Raw genomic sequence first — 17,355 nt, 5'->3', positions numbered from 1 at the left:
GCCCTTATATACATAGCATGCTTTGGTTTTGGGCTCTAGTCACTTTTAACTCTTGTCAAAGAAAAATTACCTTCCCCAAGAGTTCAGCACGCAAATCTTACCATTTATAAAATGTATGTCTGTCAACAAAAGCAAATGTCCCACCTTGTTGTGCAAAGCTTATAGAAAGCAGTTGGAACCCAGGCTGCATTACTTGGTTAACTAATTCCATCAGGGAAGCACACAATGCCATGTTAAAACTGAAAATACTGTTTTCAAGCACATATTTGACTTGCCATGCAGAAAATTTCCATACTGTTGATTAGTACAATGTACTATACACTAGGTGACTTATGTAAGCTAAAGCAAATTTCAAATTTGAAGCTTGAATTTACATTTCAGAATTTCCTTGCAGATACTGAAGCACTTCAATATATAAGTGAAAATTTTCTGAAAATATTTTCAGAAAAGCACCAGTCTTAACAGAAAGTGATCACTAAAGGGCAGAAACACAGATGAAGTGAAAATGACTTTCAAATTCACAGACTATTTCTGCCTACTGTTTGCTCACCTCTAGTGTTTATGTCTTTCAAACAGTCGTAGGTAGTTTTCACGTTCCCTTCTTAGTCATTGCTTAACAAAGCTTCACATATTTAGTTCTTTTGATCTTCCCTCATAAAAACAATCCCTCCAGCTCTGTTATCATTTTTGTTGTTCTTCTCTTACTACCTTCCAAGTTTCCTCTGCATTTTTTGCTGCTAGTGCCCAGAGCTGAATATCTCACCAGAACAGCACCAAGCAAGAACACTACCTCATTGCTTCCTGGTGTCCTGCCTGCATACAACACAGTCAAGTCTCATACAAAGGGCAACATTTGCAGCCTGCCCACTTTATTCCCTTGGCCTGTCATGCTACACTGCCAACTCAGATTGTCTTGACCATCACTACCATTCCCCCAATACTCACTCATTCAGCTCTCACCTGTGTTCCACTTACCTGAGGGGAGTATTTCCCCTTGTCTAGGTACAGTCGGAAAGTAAAACCCTCTGCTAAAAGCATGCTCAGGATTGTTTTAGGTTGCTGACAACCCTGTAGTTACTTACTGCACATATAAAACCTGACCACTTAAAAGCAAGGAAATATCTACCTAGTGACACCAAGGGCCAAGTTGTAATGTGGTGTACAGTGGCAGAGCTTGTTTGGTTTCACTGCAGCTGTACTGGTTTACACCAGCAGAGAAGCTATTTCCATAAGTGTTAGATTGCCCATTGCAGAAACAATCACATTCAGACAAAGTACAAAGAAGGGTGTATTTCACTGTAGCAGTTGTAATTCTCATGCATGAAGCCCCTTTGCCTTGATTTCATAATCCAAGTATTTTCTTTGTAGAGATCCAGCTATACTGAATGTACAAGCAATTCAATATACCTAACAACTGGTTCTGGACTTCTTTGGTAAAGCACTTACAATTGCTTTCTTGATAATCAAATCCTAATTTCACAGAAAAGGAATAAAACTCATGGTAAAATTATGGATGTACAGGCCACCTGCATTTGAAACTGATGAATGGGCTTCATTACTACATCTATTAATTTTGACTAGCCTTAATATCCTAGCAAAGGGGGATGAAAGGAAGTGGCCTTCTCATGGCATTATAGCAGGCAGGTCAGGGGGAGATGTCAGAAGAAATAATCAAATGTTCTAAAATCCTGAAGGACAGAAGAAAGCCCATTTCCTTTCAGATTGACTCTATCATGCCCTCAGCAACAGGCTATTAGTTCTGTTCTCATGTGAAACTCACTTTCTTTCAGAGTTCAACTTCCTTAAGTAACTGTGTTCTTAACATCCATTCCTGTGCAATGTGGGAAAAATATAAAAATATAAAAATAAAAAGCACACAAATCAGGATTTCTTCTCCAAATTCTTCCTGGAGCAACACAACCACATACAGTATGGGTAAAGCCCAAAGGCTTTTAGAGTGTATTGAGTTTCTTTCTTTGGCATATTTTAGAGTAAGATTTTGTGTTTTAAATTACCAGTAAAAGAATCTCATCTCTTCCTGCCCTCTGCAGAAATGTAGATTTCCTTTAATTTGACACAAATAATATATATGTGTTACATTCAAAGAGCATAAAAACTATATTGTTCATGCCTCTTTGGTTCCTTTAGGAGTTTAACTTTTACAAATTGGATTGTAGAAAAAATGAAACCTCTCTACATAGTCTCTTTAGTCCACCTCTGTTGCAGAAAGCAGAGATCCCACTGTCCTCATCTGAGCCACATTTGTCCTGCCTCCTCCCTTGTGTTAACATGTGTTTGTACAGCTCAGATTGAGGGTAAAATGGGTTAAAAATGCCAAAAGGTTAGCTTAATGCAAACTGACCACATGCAGGATTACTGTAAGTCCACCTGTACACAAATACCTGTACATGGTATATTACCCCCACATCAGAGTAGTTGTGAAAGTTGTGAAACCATTAGCACTGTCAAAGGATTTCTTAATAACATTCATATCTGCAGTATTTTTCTTTGAAAAAGTGTCCCCATTTCTGTAGATAAATGGTGACAAGATTGAGGCAGAATGAGATTGAAAGATGGAAGTTTTTAACTGAAAAACATGGTGCTGTCAAACTAATACCTGCCTGAAACAAAACCTATCCAGTGAGAGATCTAAGAAGCATAATAAATTTAATTCCAAGAATAGGCTAAGAGGTGACCTGATCTAATTGTAAGTGGGGGAAAAATTAATAGTGGAAAGTTCTTTAATCTAGCTTTAAAAGGGTGTAAGAGAAGACTATTCTTGGTATCCAAAACTAGACAAATTTCACGTAGCAAAAAAGACATTTTTAAACAGCAGGAACTGGCCATCGGGACCACTTGTCATGAGGCATGCTGGATATTCTATCATGATGTCTCTAAATCAGTGTTGAGAAGCTGCCTACACAAGTGCAGGAGTTACTAGGTGGATTTTAGATTTTAATGCAGTTAGGCCTAGAGCATGAATAGTATGGGTGTGCCTTAAAATCTGTTTAGATTCCTTGTGGTTCTTTAAGAGTTGTAGAAAACAAGACAAGTGTGTGCAAAGACAGCATCTGCTTTGGTCTGCTGAAACGTTCACTAAGACATATTTGTGTTGTATCTACTATCCAATACTTGTTGCATCCCAATAAGCTTTAATTAAGAGGAGTCATACATGGTTTTTATAAGGCAGTTTCTTATACATTATATTAACCTTGCTATGAAAAACTACCCACTTTCCCCAGAGGACATATGCTTTATCTACCAGGAAATATAAAGCATATACAAAGAATGTGTAAAGGCTAATGGCAAGTGCTGTGCAGTGCACAAATCATAAAGAGGAAAAGTGGCCATTTAAATCTGTCCATGTCTTGAATTCAGTAATCTTTGGGTTGGTTAGAGGTGATGAAAATGAGATTTAATTTTTTAAGGATTTCCTTTATTGTTCTGAAATTTTATTCAAGCTTCATAGAGCAAGTTAACAATGAGAACAAATACTATAAACTCATTACATCATGATTACAAAATGAATGGAGAGCTGTTTGTCAGTCAGTCAATCCCAATGTGTTCGCCTCACTATCCAGGTTTGCCTTTACTACAGTATTCATTTTTAGTATGGGTGCACTGGAAGCCTGAAGTCAAACTGAGAACTCTGATGTAACATGCTCATAAAAGAGAGAGGAAAATCCCTGTTCTTCCAGTTTCTCACATATTCTGGCTAACCAAACACCACTCTAGTTTTAACAGATAACACAAATCCATCATTTAATTTCAAGTGAACATAGCCGTGTTCCATCAAAACAGACTCCGTAGCATTGGAGGAAATATTTTTCTGTTCTTCTCCATTACATGAGAATTTACTACTTTATTGCCTGCTGAAGGCTTCTCAAAGACACACACTGGTGTTCTCCAACCCCTCTCTGATCTGCATCATAGTAGGCTGTTTTTAAAAAGTGATCACCTGTCCTCCTGTGACATGTCTCAATCAGCCTCACCTTCCTACTACAACTTACTGCCCCTTGGCTCTTAGCAGGGAAAAGCTATATTGCCTTTTCTCTAAAGGGATCACACCATTCTTTTCATCCTTCTGGATTCTACCTTTCCATAAGGATGGTGCAGGACAAATTATGTTCACCTCATCACTCATCTGGAAAGGCAAAGAACTTAGAAAAAGAAATTGCACATCCACTGAATATTTTTTAGAATTTTCTTTACTCTGAAATTAAATTATTAAATATTCTAGCTGAATTCGCTGAGGTGTCTTTTGAAATCACTTTCTGAAACAACTGATTGTAGGGGCAAAATTCTTGATGACATTGTTAATTTTTAGGAAGTCCAAGCCATACTTAATCATTTGAAAAGCTACAGTAGTACAGCCTGGGGAAAGAGAAGACAGCAACGATCAAAGTAATTTGTGTTCTCAGTTTCAAGTACCTTACTGAAGCAGTCCCTGAATCCTGGTAGATGCAGGCTTCCCCTACAAAGCTCCAGCAATGCACATATGAGAGCTGCAGCAAGACTGGCCCAGATCACAGGTGCAAGACTTGCCAGGTGGCAGCCTCTTGAAAAAGGCCTTGTCCAGACTTGAGAGAGAATGTCCCCCTACCCACAAAGAATTGCTACCTGTGACTGGCCTTGGACCTTGGCCTAGAAGACAGGTTTAAAACAAAGAAAGGAGTCACTAAACTCAAAGAGTAAAACATTCTCAGTAGAACCACAATAAAGATTATACAGCAGTTCAAGAAACTGACATAAGGTTATAGCAGGGGGAAAAAAAAACCCATAGAGCCTACTGGAGGCAAGTAGGTTTTAGAGACAGGACTTACATACAAAAAGTATTGAAGGGTGTAAACAGTGAGGAAGGAACTGGGCAACATGAGGAAGAACTAGGGAGAAAAAAAGGAAAAGAAATTAAGAAATCATTTAAACTCAATAAACGGGAAAATTTCTCTTATAGCAGAAGGAATCCCAGAAGTGAACAAGGATAGAAGAAGGCTCTGCAAGCAAAGCAAATCAAACAGAAGAAAAAGAATGCAATAACCCAAGAAGCTTTTCCCACCTCTGACTGCTTTGATTCCACAACCTGGAATAGCTGGTAAACCTAGCAGATGTGTAGCTACTGTCATGAAATATCCACAGAAAATGGAGGACCAACATCTCCCCCCAAATCAGTAGTATGTTACTGTTAGAAACAGTTTGCCATGCTCAGAAGAGATTATAGGTTTCCCCTTTAAGGGATATTTAAGCATGGGACTATTTTTCTTCCCTAATGACAGAAGAAGGAAGTGAAGGAGGTTAGAGTCCTGTAGACCTCTCTGCACTCCCTATGGTCTAGTTTAGGAGACTTAAAAGGATTCAGATTAACTGGGGTGGCTTTGCCGATTACACACAGAGAAGAAAATGACCCCATGTGGTAAGTGTTTCCAAGACAGCTGCTCTGTTGGTGAAACACTGCTGCATTCCAGAAATAAACTCCGACAGTCAAATTAGCAGCTTGAGTCCTCTCTCCACAGAAGCGTGCCTTTACTGAAGTTGCAGCAGTTCCCAGATGAATGGGAAACCAGCAGCAGAAATTCCTGCTTGGCTCCGCTTTTAAATAGAAAATGGTAAAAAAGATGTTTGTACAATATCAAATCAGTCTTCATAGTCACATAATTCCCCCACATTACTGATAGTCTCAAAACAAAAAAGGATATTGTGAATATTTCTGGCTGGGATGGAGAGCTAAAGCTAGCATGGTTCCCTGACACTCTGGGCCTGTCATGAGTTTTTCAGGTCAGAGGGCTTATCAAGACTTCAGTGTAAAAGATTTTGGGTTGATTCCCATGTATGTCAGTACCTACCAATGCAAAGTACTGACATATGCAAAAGATTACAATCTACATTTGTAGCAAGATAAGAAACACTGCTACTCCTTGCCTGGCTTCTTCTAGTTCCCAAAAAGTAATGCAAAGCTGTCCTCTCACCACAGAGGTGAATTCTGGGCCATGAAAGTAAATGTGCTCAGAAGCCCCAAGGCATTCATGTTTTACTGAAGACATACATTAAGCAGCAAGCTACATGAGAGTATATGAGCTTCCACGTTTACACAGGTTTACAATTAAAAGTTTACAGATGGTTGTATTGAGGAATGCCCATGAAATCCTGGGGGGGGGAAAAAAAAGTCAAAACACTAAGCTACAGTATTCAACAGGTAACAGGGCACTTCTTCAGGACTCTGGGCTCATGGGCCACAAGAAGCAGGCTGCACCATATAACCACCGAGTGCAGAAATATTTGTGGTCCTTCCTGTTTCTCACATTGGACTCTTATCTAAAAAGCAAAATATCTCATGCTTGTCCAAATGCTCCTTTGTCAGGTAAAACATGGGAAGGTGTTCCCAGATGCTGCACTGTGGAAGGAAGGTATTGCTCGCACGTGGGACTCTCGCTCGCACGTGGGACTCTCGCTCGCACGTGGGACTCTCGCTCGCACGTGGGACTCTCGCTCGCACGTGGGACTCTCGCTCGCACGTGGGACTCTCGCTCGCACGTGGGACTCTCGCTCGCACGTGGGACAGCTGAAGCCAGAAGCCAGTGTCAAACTTTTAAAGGAACAAGTACCAGCATGGCAAAGGCCTTGCTGGGTGTTCTAATGTAGTGACCATTTACTTCAAGAAACCTTCAAAAGCTAATGCTACAGTAATGCAATGCTCCTCTGCCTCAACACACCACCAAACCAAAACCCATCTGGTGACCAAATCTTCTGCAGAGCTATGCATTGAAGAAGCAAATCATGCTATACAGTGAAACAAACTCATGGCTGCTGCATTAAGGGGTCTTCAACATAAATACATGAAAGTATTCTCTAACCCATTGCCTCATTCCCTTTGGGCCTAATTTCTGCCCTGAAAATTCTACCACAAGAACCTCTCCGTCAGTGGGAAGGAACATAGTACTGTTCAGAAAGAGTAAATTCAGGAAGCATCATTTCTGCTTAGCTCAGTCTTGCTCCATGGCTGCCATGTTGTCTTCACAGCTACTTTCAAGGTGGCATAGCTTATATATCCTAGGGACTTTCACAGCTTTAGAAACACTACCGACAACAGCAAAAAAGAATTCAGGATAAGCAAGATTGGGTACCCCAAAATACAGATACTACATGTTTGTAACAGAGTATCATGTAAACAACGAACTGCAAAGAGTGACAACCCTGGATCCAATTGCAAGAAAAGTTATGGGGACAGCTATGCCAGGTGAAGTTAAGATGTCACCTAGTGATGTAATGTTTTCCTTGCTCTTCACCGTACTGCACCTTTGCAGACCTCACAATCAGTATCTTGGCATCCTGTGGCTTAGACAGCACTCTAAACTACAAACTGTACTTGCTGCTGAGGAGTCCACATGTCCCATAAATTCCTTTTTGAGGGTATCTTTTTGAATCCATTCATAACTTTGCCACTGAATGATACAGAAAAAATCCCAGATTAATTTTATGTGAAATGATACTTAATTTGTTTTATATAAAGCATTTTTAAAAAGATAACTGCAGTATTGAAAAAATAAGGAAAACACACATGCAAATATAAAGATATCGAAAACGTAGCAGAGCTCTCTTCCTAGCTAAGGAAGTGGAGGTGCTAATTTTGTAAAGCAAAGAATTAGGCAGGTTTTACACAGGAAAATAAAGACCTATGCTCTTTTTGGTATCTTCTAGTTGAATAAGCATCAAATAAAGCCACCCGTACTCCAAAGAAGCCACATTTTCAGCAGTACATTACCACTCATTCCTATCTCGGCTACCCTCATCTTTCTTCTAGCCACAGACTTCGTGCCTGACCCTACCCCCTGGTAGTCTCTTGTCTTGAATCACATTGGAAGCTCTTTCAGGCAGAAGCTGTCTCATGGCTAAACGCAGCAGCCCCAGCAACAGGGAATGTGTCATGGTACAAACAAGAAGAGCAAAATAGAAGCAAAAGCCAAAGCTGCCAGTACAACCCATAACCATAGTCTGAGAACTAGTTAAGAAGAAGTAGAACAGTCACAGCATGAGATTTATTAAGTAGCAAATGATAATTTCACATTACATAATATACAATCTTGCATACTATATTAAATTCAGTATTGTGAGCCTCGAATGTTCAACCACTGATCAAGTCCCAAAATAAACATAATTATACATTCTAGTATGCATTCATATCACTCCCTTATTTTTCGGGAAAAAAAAAAAGGAAGATAGTTGGCATTAGTTTTTGGTTGTTCCCTGAAACCTTGTGGTCTAGGCACTTTTCTTCTCTTAAAACAATACTGCAATTTTTCTCATCATTTCCTTTCACATGGTGGAGATGTAAAGTCAAATATCGACTGTGGCAATGAATTTGTTGGCAACATCAAAGAGGATGAAGTATAGAAATGATATGTAGGGTAATTAAATGGCTCTGTATATTATTTGCATATCTCTATATAAGCTGCCCTGTCTTAATAAAAAAGCATTTCACAATAGCCTTTTGGCCCTCCTGGCTTTGTGCGCGATTTTGCAATACCCTCCAAATGGTCCCAAGCTTTCTTGGCCTACTGACCTGGCTATGGGAAGCTGCAGAGACCTGCCTGAGATTCCACAAAACACAACAACACATCCAGAAAGAGAAATGACATAAAGCATGTTCAAATACAAAGCAGAGAGAAAAAGAGTTAGGGAGCACCTACAAGTGAGAGTCCAAATCTTGCAGTTATCAGTGGTGGTCTAGCTAATGGTGTAAGCCAAGCCCAGTTCATCACCTGCTTGCAGCTGGTGCCTCAGGGCCAATAGTGTGAGAGGGCTTCCTCCAGCCCATCGTGCTACAAGGACAACTGAGAGCCAGAAACAGTCAGGGCCTCTGCCTCTTGTAGGCCCACAGTTGCAGAAGCACCCACCAGATCTTCAGGGCTGACATTCTGCATTGCTGTGCTTTTGAGTATGCTTCATGCATCTATACGGGTGATGTAGCTGAGCAGACAAAAAGCACTGGTCTCCTCCAGCAGCTCTTCCAGTAGGTGGGTGTTTCTCCTGCTGCCACCCTGAGGCCAGAAATACATACCTGACTTCTCAGGGCAGGTTTGGCGCTTCAGTGCAAAGGAGGTGGAATATTTTATCATCCGCTACCGATCAGCATTGGGATCACAGGACCAAAAGCACTCAACCACCCTGTTTCGACTTACAAGCAAGACCAACCGAGGGGTCACTGTCAATTGGCCCAGAAAGATGAAGGGAGGGAAATGATGGGAGAGATGGATATCCTGTGACATGATAGCCTGAGACGTCATAGAATACTACAGACCAAGACGCTGCCAGCAAAAACTCAGTATAGCAACTCACAAACTACCATTTGCAGCCAATCTCCATTATGCACTATAAAATAACAACGTTATCTCTGCTCATCCACCTTTCTCTGGGAGCAGACAGACCAGTGGTAAACTTAACACGTCTAGCATGGAGTTTTTCTGGAATGAGTTAGCAACAGAACAGCTCTTCCTTTGCACTATCCTAGACAAACAGAGGATGTTGCTGGTACAAAGTGCCTCAAAGTGGCAGGGACAGCATTATCACTTCTGTGCTGTTTCCTGAAGGATCAATAAGCCAAGACAATCAATTCTTCTGGCTAGTCCTTATTCCCCATGAGAAGCTGTGGCTCTCATCCCCATCATTTAACCCTTCACAAACACAGCAGCAGCCCCATTAATTCTGTCCTCCTTAAACACACATTCCACAAGCCCACGTGACAGGAGAGATTACAGAGCTAGAAGTAATGTATCCAGGTGAACACAATATTGCCGACCCAGTACTTCAGCACAGCAATAACATGTCTATATATACTGCTCTTGGAGCACTTGGAGGCATCCTCACATCTGATTTCTTAGTACAGGACAGAGGGTCCCACAGAAACCGTAGCTCTGTATCCCCCACTACTTCTCTGTGCAGGGAGTATAAGACAGTCCCAGAGTACCAGCTGACACTCACAGAAGGGGCTGCATAGGCAGTAGATGGCATGAACAGTCATTACAGAGAGTCACAAGAGTACAACCTAATTAGGTACCACAAAACTGAAGTTTAATCCTATGTAGCAGAAAGAGGGTAAGAGGGGTGGGGAGAAAGCTCAGGAAGAATGAATGGAAGGATCGTGTGATTATTTGCAATGTAAAAAAGGGAATAGGGGCTACCAGAGGCAAAGCGTGACTGTATTCAGAGCCTGCAGTAAGATGAAGAGTTCCACAGTGGTCGTGCAGTTCTCTATAGGCCATGGAGAACAATGCAAGCAGAAATTCCATTTAAAATGGGCAAAACACATCTCATCAGGAAGGGACTCAGACTGAACAAGGAGTCCGTGTTAGAGCTATAATTAAAGAACAACAGTGACACAAACAACTTGGTGTAAAGATTGGCCATGAACACATTTAACCTATACAAAGAAGTTTCCACCTAAAAAGTAGTGGGATGTGGGATAGGCTCCTAGAATGACTTTTAAGTGAAGCATTAGAGAGGATGCTGATGCAAGTAATCCTTTCCTAGCCAATGTTTCACACAGAAAATCCTTGCTGCCCTCTCCCATGCAAAGACAGTATTTGCCAATGGTTATAAATTCAGGGCTGCCATACTCTCAGTGATAGAGACTGTGGGTTCAAATATGACTGAGGAAATCCTATTCACGGGAGCTCTTCACCAATCTACATTAGTTCACATCACCAACAGAGAAATGTTGAAATCCCTCACGCTAGACCATGGGTATATGATGCAACAGGGAAGAACTTCTTGTTTAAAGGGAAGCAGTAGAAAAAGCTGCCAATGAGAGTAACTGCAATTATAAGAAGTCCAGGAGGCCCATGGGAAAAGAAAGGCCTGAGGATGAATAACAAAGAAAAAAAAAAAAAGAAAGCTGTCTGGCAAGCCTGGTGGTAGATATACCCTCTCTCCTCACCCAGAAAGTCACACTCCAGGTCCTGTGAGCTTTAGAGGGATGTCGATTAAATGCTTATATTTTACTACACAGCTACCAGTCATTGGCTCAGGCCTACTACAAACAGGTGATCACAGGAGGCTGGGGAAACGAGAACCTGTGGAATATATTTCCTGCTGATCCAGCAAGCACAATTATGAAGAGAAAGAGAATCCATTCTGAGAGCAGTGTGAAACTCTTGTGAGCAGGATCATTCACATCTCACATGGTTGAGGGAAAGGAAAGGGCAGCAACTCCTTAATGAATAAAATCAGCCATTTATGCTTTCCTGTCATACATGCTGGACATATGCTTTCTAGTATCTACACAGCAAGATTTAGTTGCAGGATTTATCCCATTAGAAAAGGTAATTTCCCCTAAAGATGCAGCCCTTTTTCTGGAGACTTTCAAGAGTGTTGAGACTTGAAAACTGTCATTACTTTGAAGATTTCATGTCAACTACACTGTGTATTTTAAAAGTTTAGAGCTGCAGTATTTCCTTTCCTGAAATTCCTACACTACTATATTTTTGAGTACTTGTGACATGCAAGAACACAATAGCTTTCTATGTAGCTTGTGGGAAAGCTGAAGATCAGTTTTCAGTTCACCAGTTCTTCATAAACTGTATATATGCAAGGCAAAGCTGCACTGAAATGCTGGTACCTTTAGGGTAAACAGCAGCAGGTCATTCATAGGATTCAGCATAGCACTGGAAAGAACAAAAAGTGGTGAAGGAAGTGTATTTTGCCTGAAAGGTCAACAGGGGAGATCTAAGTACAAACTGCTAGGTCATGGCCACAGCAGAATAGTGCAGGAGAGGAAAAGGCTGAGGCAAACAAAAAGAAAACTGGGATGGGAAGGAAAGGAAGGCAGAAAAAAAATATTATACAGTTTTCAGCTCAGCCACAGAAAGCTTCTGTCTCAAAGTGATCTGCTGTAGGCGCCAGTTATTAGAGGGAAAGAACACAATTATTATGTATTTCAAATGCATTTAATAAAGTACGCTCTAGCTGATGGTCCTCTCCTCAGCAGGTCCAGGCACAGAGCACAAAGAGAATGGGGCCTCAGGCATTCACATCAGGTCACAGTTTTAAATAATTTTAAAACTAGGGCAAGGTGCCAATTCTTACCTTAAGGTGCTACATACATGTCAGCAAAACCAAAAAGTTTGGTGTATACAGGATGACCATTGATACACATGGCTCCAGAATGAAACAGTAACTTACTTTTTTAGCCAGAGTTTACCACTTTTGAGTAATAAACCTGGAGCTTCATCTCAGAAGAGTCAATAAGATTAAATTCAGACCTAGTATATAGGACAACACCATTGAATGTTACCTGAGAATTACATTAGCCTTCTATCTGCTTGTTGTGTCAAAATCAGAAAATCTTGTGGATGGCTTGTAAAAAATGTATTTAAAAACCCCCAAAACCAACCAAACAACCCCCCCAACCAAACAACAACAACAAATAAAGTGAAGTGTGATTCCTGTTTCCAGTACAAACCCCTCTTATTTTCAAGCTATGCACCTACGTCAGTGATTTGCAGTTTTTCCCATGGACTAATCAGTCACTTGGGATTTATATAAAGTCGTTTTTCTGTAGATTTTGGAGCTATTTTGATGGCAGTCATGCATCATTTTACAGACAGGAAAACTGAGGAACACAAAGATATGACTTGGTCACGTGTCAGAAGACAGCACGTTTCTATCCTCATTCCCTTCCAGGACCTCTCTTCAGAAGAGAGGCAGGATCATAGCACAGTCTTGATTTTGTGCAGTTCACCTACTGCAGACAGATTTTTTGAGTCCCAGCTTAGGGCAAAAAAGTCTACTGCTGGCTAGTTTACAACACACCAGACCTTAGCAACACAGAGGTCCTCGGCTTGCTGCAGGCAGGCAGGCCTGCTCGTTTTCAGCAACAGCATGGTCTACTCAAGCTGCCCATGCATGTATGATGAACTCATCACAAAAGCAATCAAGCATTAATTTGGTCAATCATTCCTGTCACAGAGAATCCAGTTCTCCAACTATATTATTTGATGCAAGTCTCCAGCTAAACTGAAGGACAGAAAAAGTGCCTCAAAGATACCAGTTTACAGAACAGAAGTAAAACAATTTAGATACTGACCTTTCCATACTTCTTTTTTTTTCTTTTTTTTAAGAAAAGGTTAGCCAATAGTTAAGCAGAACCAAAAATAAAAAGCATTAAAAAATTAAATCGTGTATCTTCCAGGCATTATTAATAAAAAGACAGACCACCCTCCAATCCTTCTCATTTATAAGAGTATTTATTTGGAGTTTCTATTAGGCTGCTGCATGCACTGCATGCATCCTGCTTCACTGAAGAAGAGCCTTTTTGAAGCATCACTTGACTTTGTTTTAAATATCTTGCTACGGTTTCCATTTTAGTTCTGTGAGATGATTATTTTCTCTCAAACTGAAGTTATACAGCAGTTGAAAATGCTGATGGCTTAACTGGTTTCCTTTTTTTTTTTTTTCTCCCCTCTCCACAGCAGCCCTGAGGGGGTTTAACTCTTTCTGCAGCACTGAAATCCTGCTTTTGGAGTTCAATGTTTAACTCTCGCTGGGAGACTCATAAATATTCGGAGTCACTCTCTCCCTCTCTGTTTGATTAGGAAATGAGCCTTTAACTCAATGTAATCCCCAAGCCATTAACAAAAAAGCCCTCAACAGCTCCACTATTAGAATTTCACTCCTAACCCACAGAGGATTGAATTAGATTAACATAACTACCCGCAATCTGAGTTTATTTTCTGTGCCAGATAGAAATGTGTCTTCAGGAAAGGAAAAGAAGAGAGCTGGAGAGCAAGCATAGCATAATGAAATGTAAAAATAGAGAGATGAGAAATAGATGGACAGATGTACAGGTGAAGCAACAAAAAAGAGGCAAGAGAGAGAGATAGCTACATAGTCTTTAATAACTGGCTGCTGGCTTTGGGGGGTTTATTCAGAAGGCCTCTCAAAACACAGAATTGCTTCAAGAAGAGTATTTTTATCCTGCTGGTGTTTACTTCATATTCCCAGGGATTTACAGTGAGACACCTGAGCATGCTGTACTCTAGACACCTGTGCAGCAGATTTGGCACAGGTTTTATTTATAATTCCCAAGAGATGTCATACTCAGCAATGAAAGGAGAGGCGTGGAAAAGAGAACCTGAATGTCAATCATTACTTTGCAGTCAAAGAAACAAATAAAACAAGGATGAAACAAATAAAACAAGGATGAAACAAAAGATGTTTGTTATTTGTTTTTTTAAGGAACGAAAAAAAAATCATGCAAGAGCATGTGTACAGTAAGTCAGTTTGGAGTTTGATAGGGTGTTCAGTCCACAAAATGTGTATCATTAGAGAAGCAGAAACTAAATAACAAACACTTTCTACCACATAATGCATCAGTCTTACTTCTAAACACAGGTAACTCCCTTCCTCCAAATAAGTGGTCCTATAAACCATTGATTGGCATGCCACAGGACAGTAAGTGCTTGGTTATTTTTTTTTCCAATGCAATAATAAAAAGATATGTCAGGGCAAAAGACCCACACGCAGTTGAAAGGGAAGGATGAAGTCCAGCAATTATGCGGACGCAACTATTGAATTATCCAAATAAATTCTTAAGACTGAATCCTTTATAGCCTTATAATTGGAGGACTTCTTTGGGAATGATCAGATTTCTGCAAAAATGTATGGTAAGTGAAGGAGTTTTTTTGCAGTAGTTACCAAGCATAGTCATGCTGATATTTCTTTGTGTCTAGAGAAGAAAATATATTTTTTCAGTGATGTCTCTTGGTTTTCAATTTTTAGGGGGACCTCAGACTAGCTATATGATAGATTGTTTGTTAGTTACAAAGTCAGCAATTTTATTCCTTTAATGCCTCTCAGAAAAATCTGCTCTCCCTTTATTACACAATAACATTGCATTATCACAGAGAAAAATAAATTTAATATCATGGTAAAACAAACAAAAAAGGGACTTAAATAATTTAAATACATTCATTTTTAAGTAACATAAAAAGCCTTAATAATCAAAATGAAGTTTCATGTGATGAGAATGATCAGTCTCACAGTTTTGTTTTATCTGGGGGAGGGAAGCTTCATAGCAAGCGGTGTGTTGTAATGATCTTTTAGAGCATTATTTGGGTATGTTAATTGGGTATGTTAATTTATCTTGTTTATCCACATTGCTTTCCTTATATAGGAATTTTAGCTGAATGATACAGTATTCATATCAATGGCTAAAAACTTAGAAAGCATTAATTTGTGGTCAGTATTTTTTGTTCCTAGAACTTAACCTAAATGCTTTGAGTATTATAAAATGTACATCAAAGAAATGCAAAATAAAGGACTAAAGAACAAGCCTATTTGTCACCTTTCTACAGTCAGTCCAAGTAATTCATCTATCACGTTTTTCTCAGGACTTGATATTTTAACTGTGAGACAGCTCTGGTTTTCTTATCCTGTTTTTATTAGACACTTGTTCCTCCAAATTATTTTAAGTTTAGCTTCATTTTATTTGTTGTTACTTTCAAAAATGGTAAATTGGCAGTGGAGGAATTTTTTAGAACATATATTTAATTAGAAATTTATACTAAAAACTTAACATACCGAAATTAAAAATTGTAATATTGATGGGTTTGAGGGTAGACGTAATACAGGAAATCAAGGTCATTTTTCTATACTTAAAAATAAATAAACCCCCTAAATTTTGTAAAAAGATGTAACACAAGCATCTGAGACAAAAATATGAAACAAGAAAAACCTCTTTTATTTTGACAAAAATATTATACTAAAAGCTACTAAAAAACCCAATTGCTGACTAGTTATTGTTCTCCCTCTCTTCATATTTATGTTAACAAAAAAACTCTAAAAATATATCATTGTGCAAACATTTTGCATCTCGGCTGCTTTAAAGCAAACACCTCATTGACAATGAGAGAGTAAGTTCCTCCTTTGATTGTCACTGTGCCGACTTTGCAAAGACTTGCACCCCTCTTTTGTCATTGAAGAGACTTCAGTTGCTTTGGGACTTTTAAAATTAAAGAAACATCAACTGCTCAATGATAAATGCCTTCAGTAAAAGCAAAATTTCATTTCATCTCCCTGATAAGAGAAGATTTGATATGAAGCGGGGGGGGGGGGGTGGTTTCTAACAGAGGAAAGGGTGTCTCTTGATTCTTTTAAGACAGGACTGCTGAAGTTTCCAGGTTTGCCTTTACCAGCATGGGATAAATAGCACCTGTCCTTGGTAAGCCCTTAAGCAGAGTTATGTTATACATTGACCTTTTTGGAATGCCAGCAAACCTGACCGTTTCTATTCCCAAAACAAAACTGTTCCACTCAAACTTTCATTTGCTTATGTCCAGAGGAAAAAGCCACACTCAAATAGTGAAACTGCCTGATTTCTACAAAGTTCTGAACTAACTCCTCTCCTTGTGGGTCGCACTGACCTTCCTCTGACAGTGTGAAAATAGAAAAAGAATTATTACCTTTAACTATATCAAGATGCTGCCATAATTTTTAGACCAGATAAAAGAGTTGGTGCAGAGCAACATTTGGATCCAAAAAAAAAAAAAAACAACCGCAAACCAAAAAACAAGCCCAAAAATGCAATAAAAGGTAGAAGTTCACTACTTACATGCTGCGGGCTGAGAGATGAGGCTCGAGGCTGGAGTAGAATTTCCCTTGCCCTCAGGTGTTTCTAATTGCTGATTAAATATCTTTTGGTTCTGCCTGCACCAGCCGACAGTCCCCTCTGCGTCTCTGCCTCTCTTTGTGACTAGGACACAGTACTCTGAGTCCCAACCTATAAATAGATCCCAGCTCTGTGATTGATATAACAGGCAGCTGACAAAAAAAAAAAAAAAGATAGAAAGGAAAAAAAAGAAAAGAAATAACCAGGTCTTAAGCAAGGCAGCAAAAGCTGGGCTTTTAACTCTGCACTGTGCCCAGGGAGGAGTCCCCCACAGTCACCCGTGGGCATCAGAAAGAGAAAGTGCAAGGCAATTACTTTCCCAGCAGCATTACAGCAACTTGAGGCATGTAAAGCAAATGAACAAAATTCAGTGCATAAAGGAGAGGGAAAGCACAGCTAGCAGACTGCATCCAAGTCTTTTGCAATTTAACAAAAATAAATGCCATTTTAAAAACAATGTTGGGAATTCTGACACAATGAGAGAGGAGTTCAGAGATGAGTTCTGGGGGTTGGTCCAGGCATGCTTGTATTTCTGCTGCAGAATAAACTAGTGGGTAGGTTGGCAATTTAACAGCTCGTCAGTCTACTTAGGGTCTCTGCCTACAAACACTATTTGATGCAAACAAAACTCAGGGCAGTGATGGTACTTCCCCTATTGACTCAGCAGAAGTTACTTAGCACTCAAGGACCTGAACCCT

The 17,355-nt window shown here is 39.8% G+C and overlaps 1 protein-coding gene across 2 annotated transcripts in view; it reads right to left on the bottom strand.

The window, feature by feature from the left end:
• ESRRB (estrogen related receptor beta) overlaps window positions 1–16,723 on the bottom strand; it is a 130,333-nt gene extending 113,610 nt beyond the window's left edge. Inside the window, exon 1 of one of the 2 annotated variants that reach the window (XM_032690645.1) lies at window positions 16,601–16,723. In XM_032690645.1, the coding sequence (XP_032546536.1) occupies window positions 16,601–16,602 (2 nt within the window). In that variant the 5' untranslated portion in view covers window positions 16,603–16,723. The remainder of the gene's footprint in view (window positions 1–16,600) is intronic. The other variant, XM_032690646.1, reaches the window with a different exon arrangement.
• Between the last annotated feature and the right edge of the window lie 632 nt (window positions 16,724–17,355).

Source organism: Chiroxiphia lanceolata, chromosome 6, assembly GCF_009829145.1.
Source record: "Chiroxiphia lanceolata isolate bChiLan1 chromosome 6, bChiLan1.pri, whole genome shotgun sequence".
NCBI classification, from domain to species: Eukaryota; Metazoa; Chordata; class Aves; order Passeriformes; family Pipridae; genus Chiroxiphia; species Chiroxiphia lanceolata.
The sequence above is the reverse complement of the archived record's forward strand: the minus strand, read 5'-3'. Positions and strand labels throughout refer to the sequence as shown.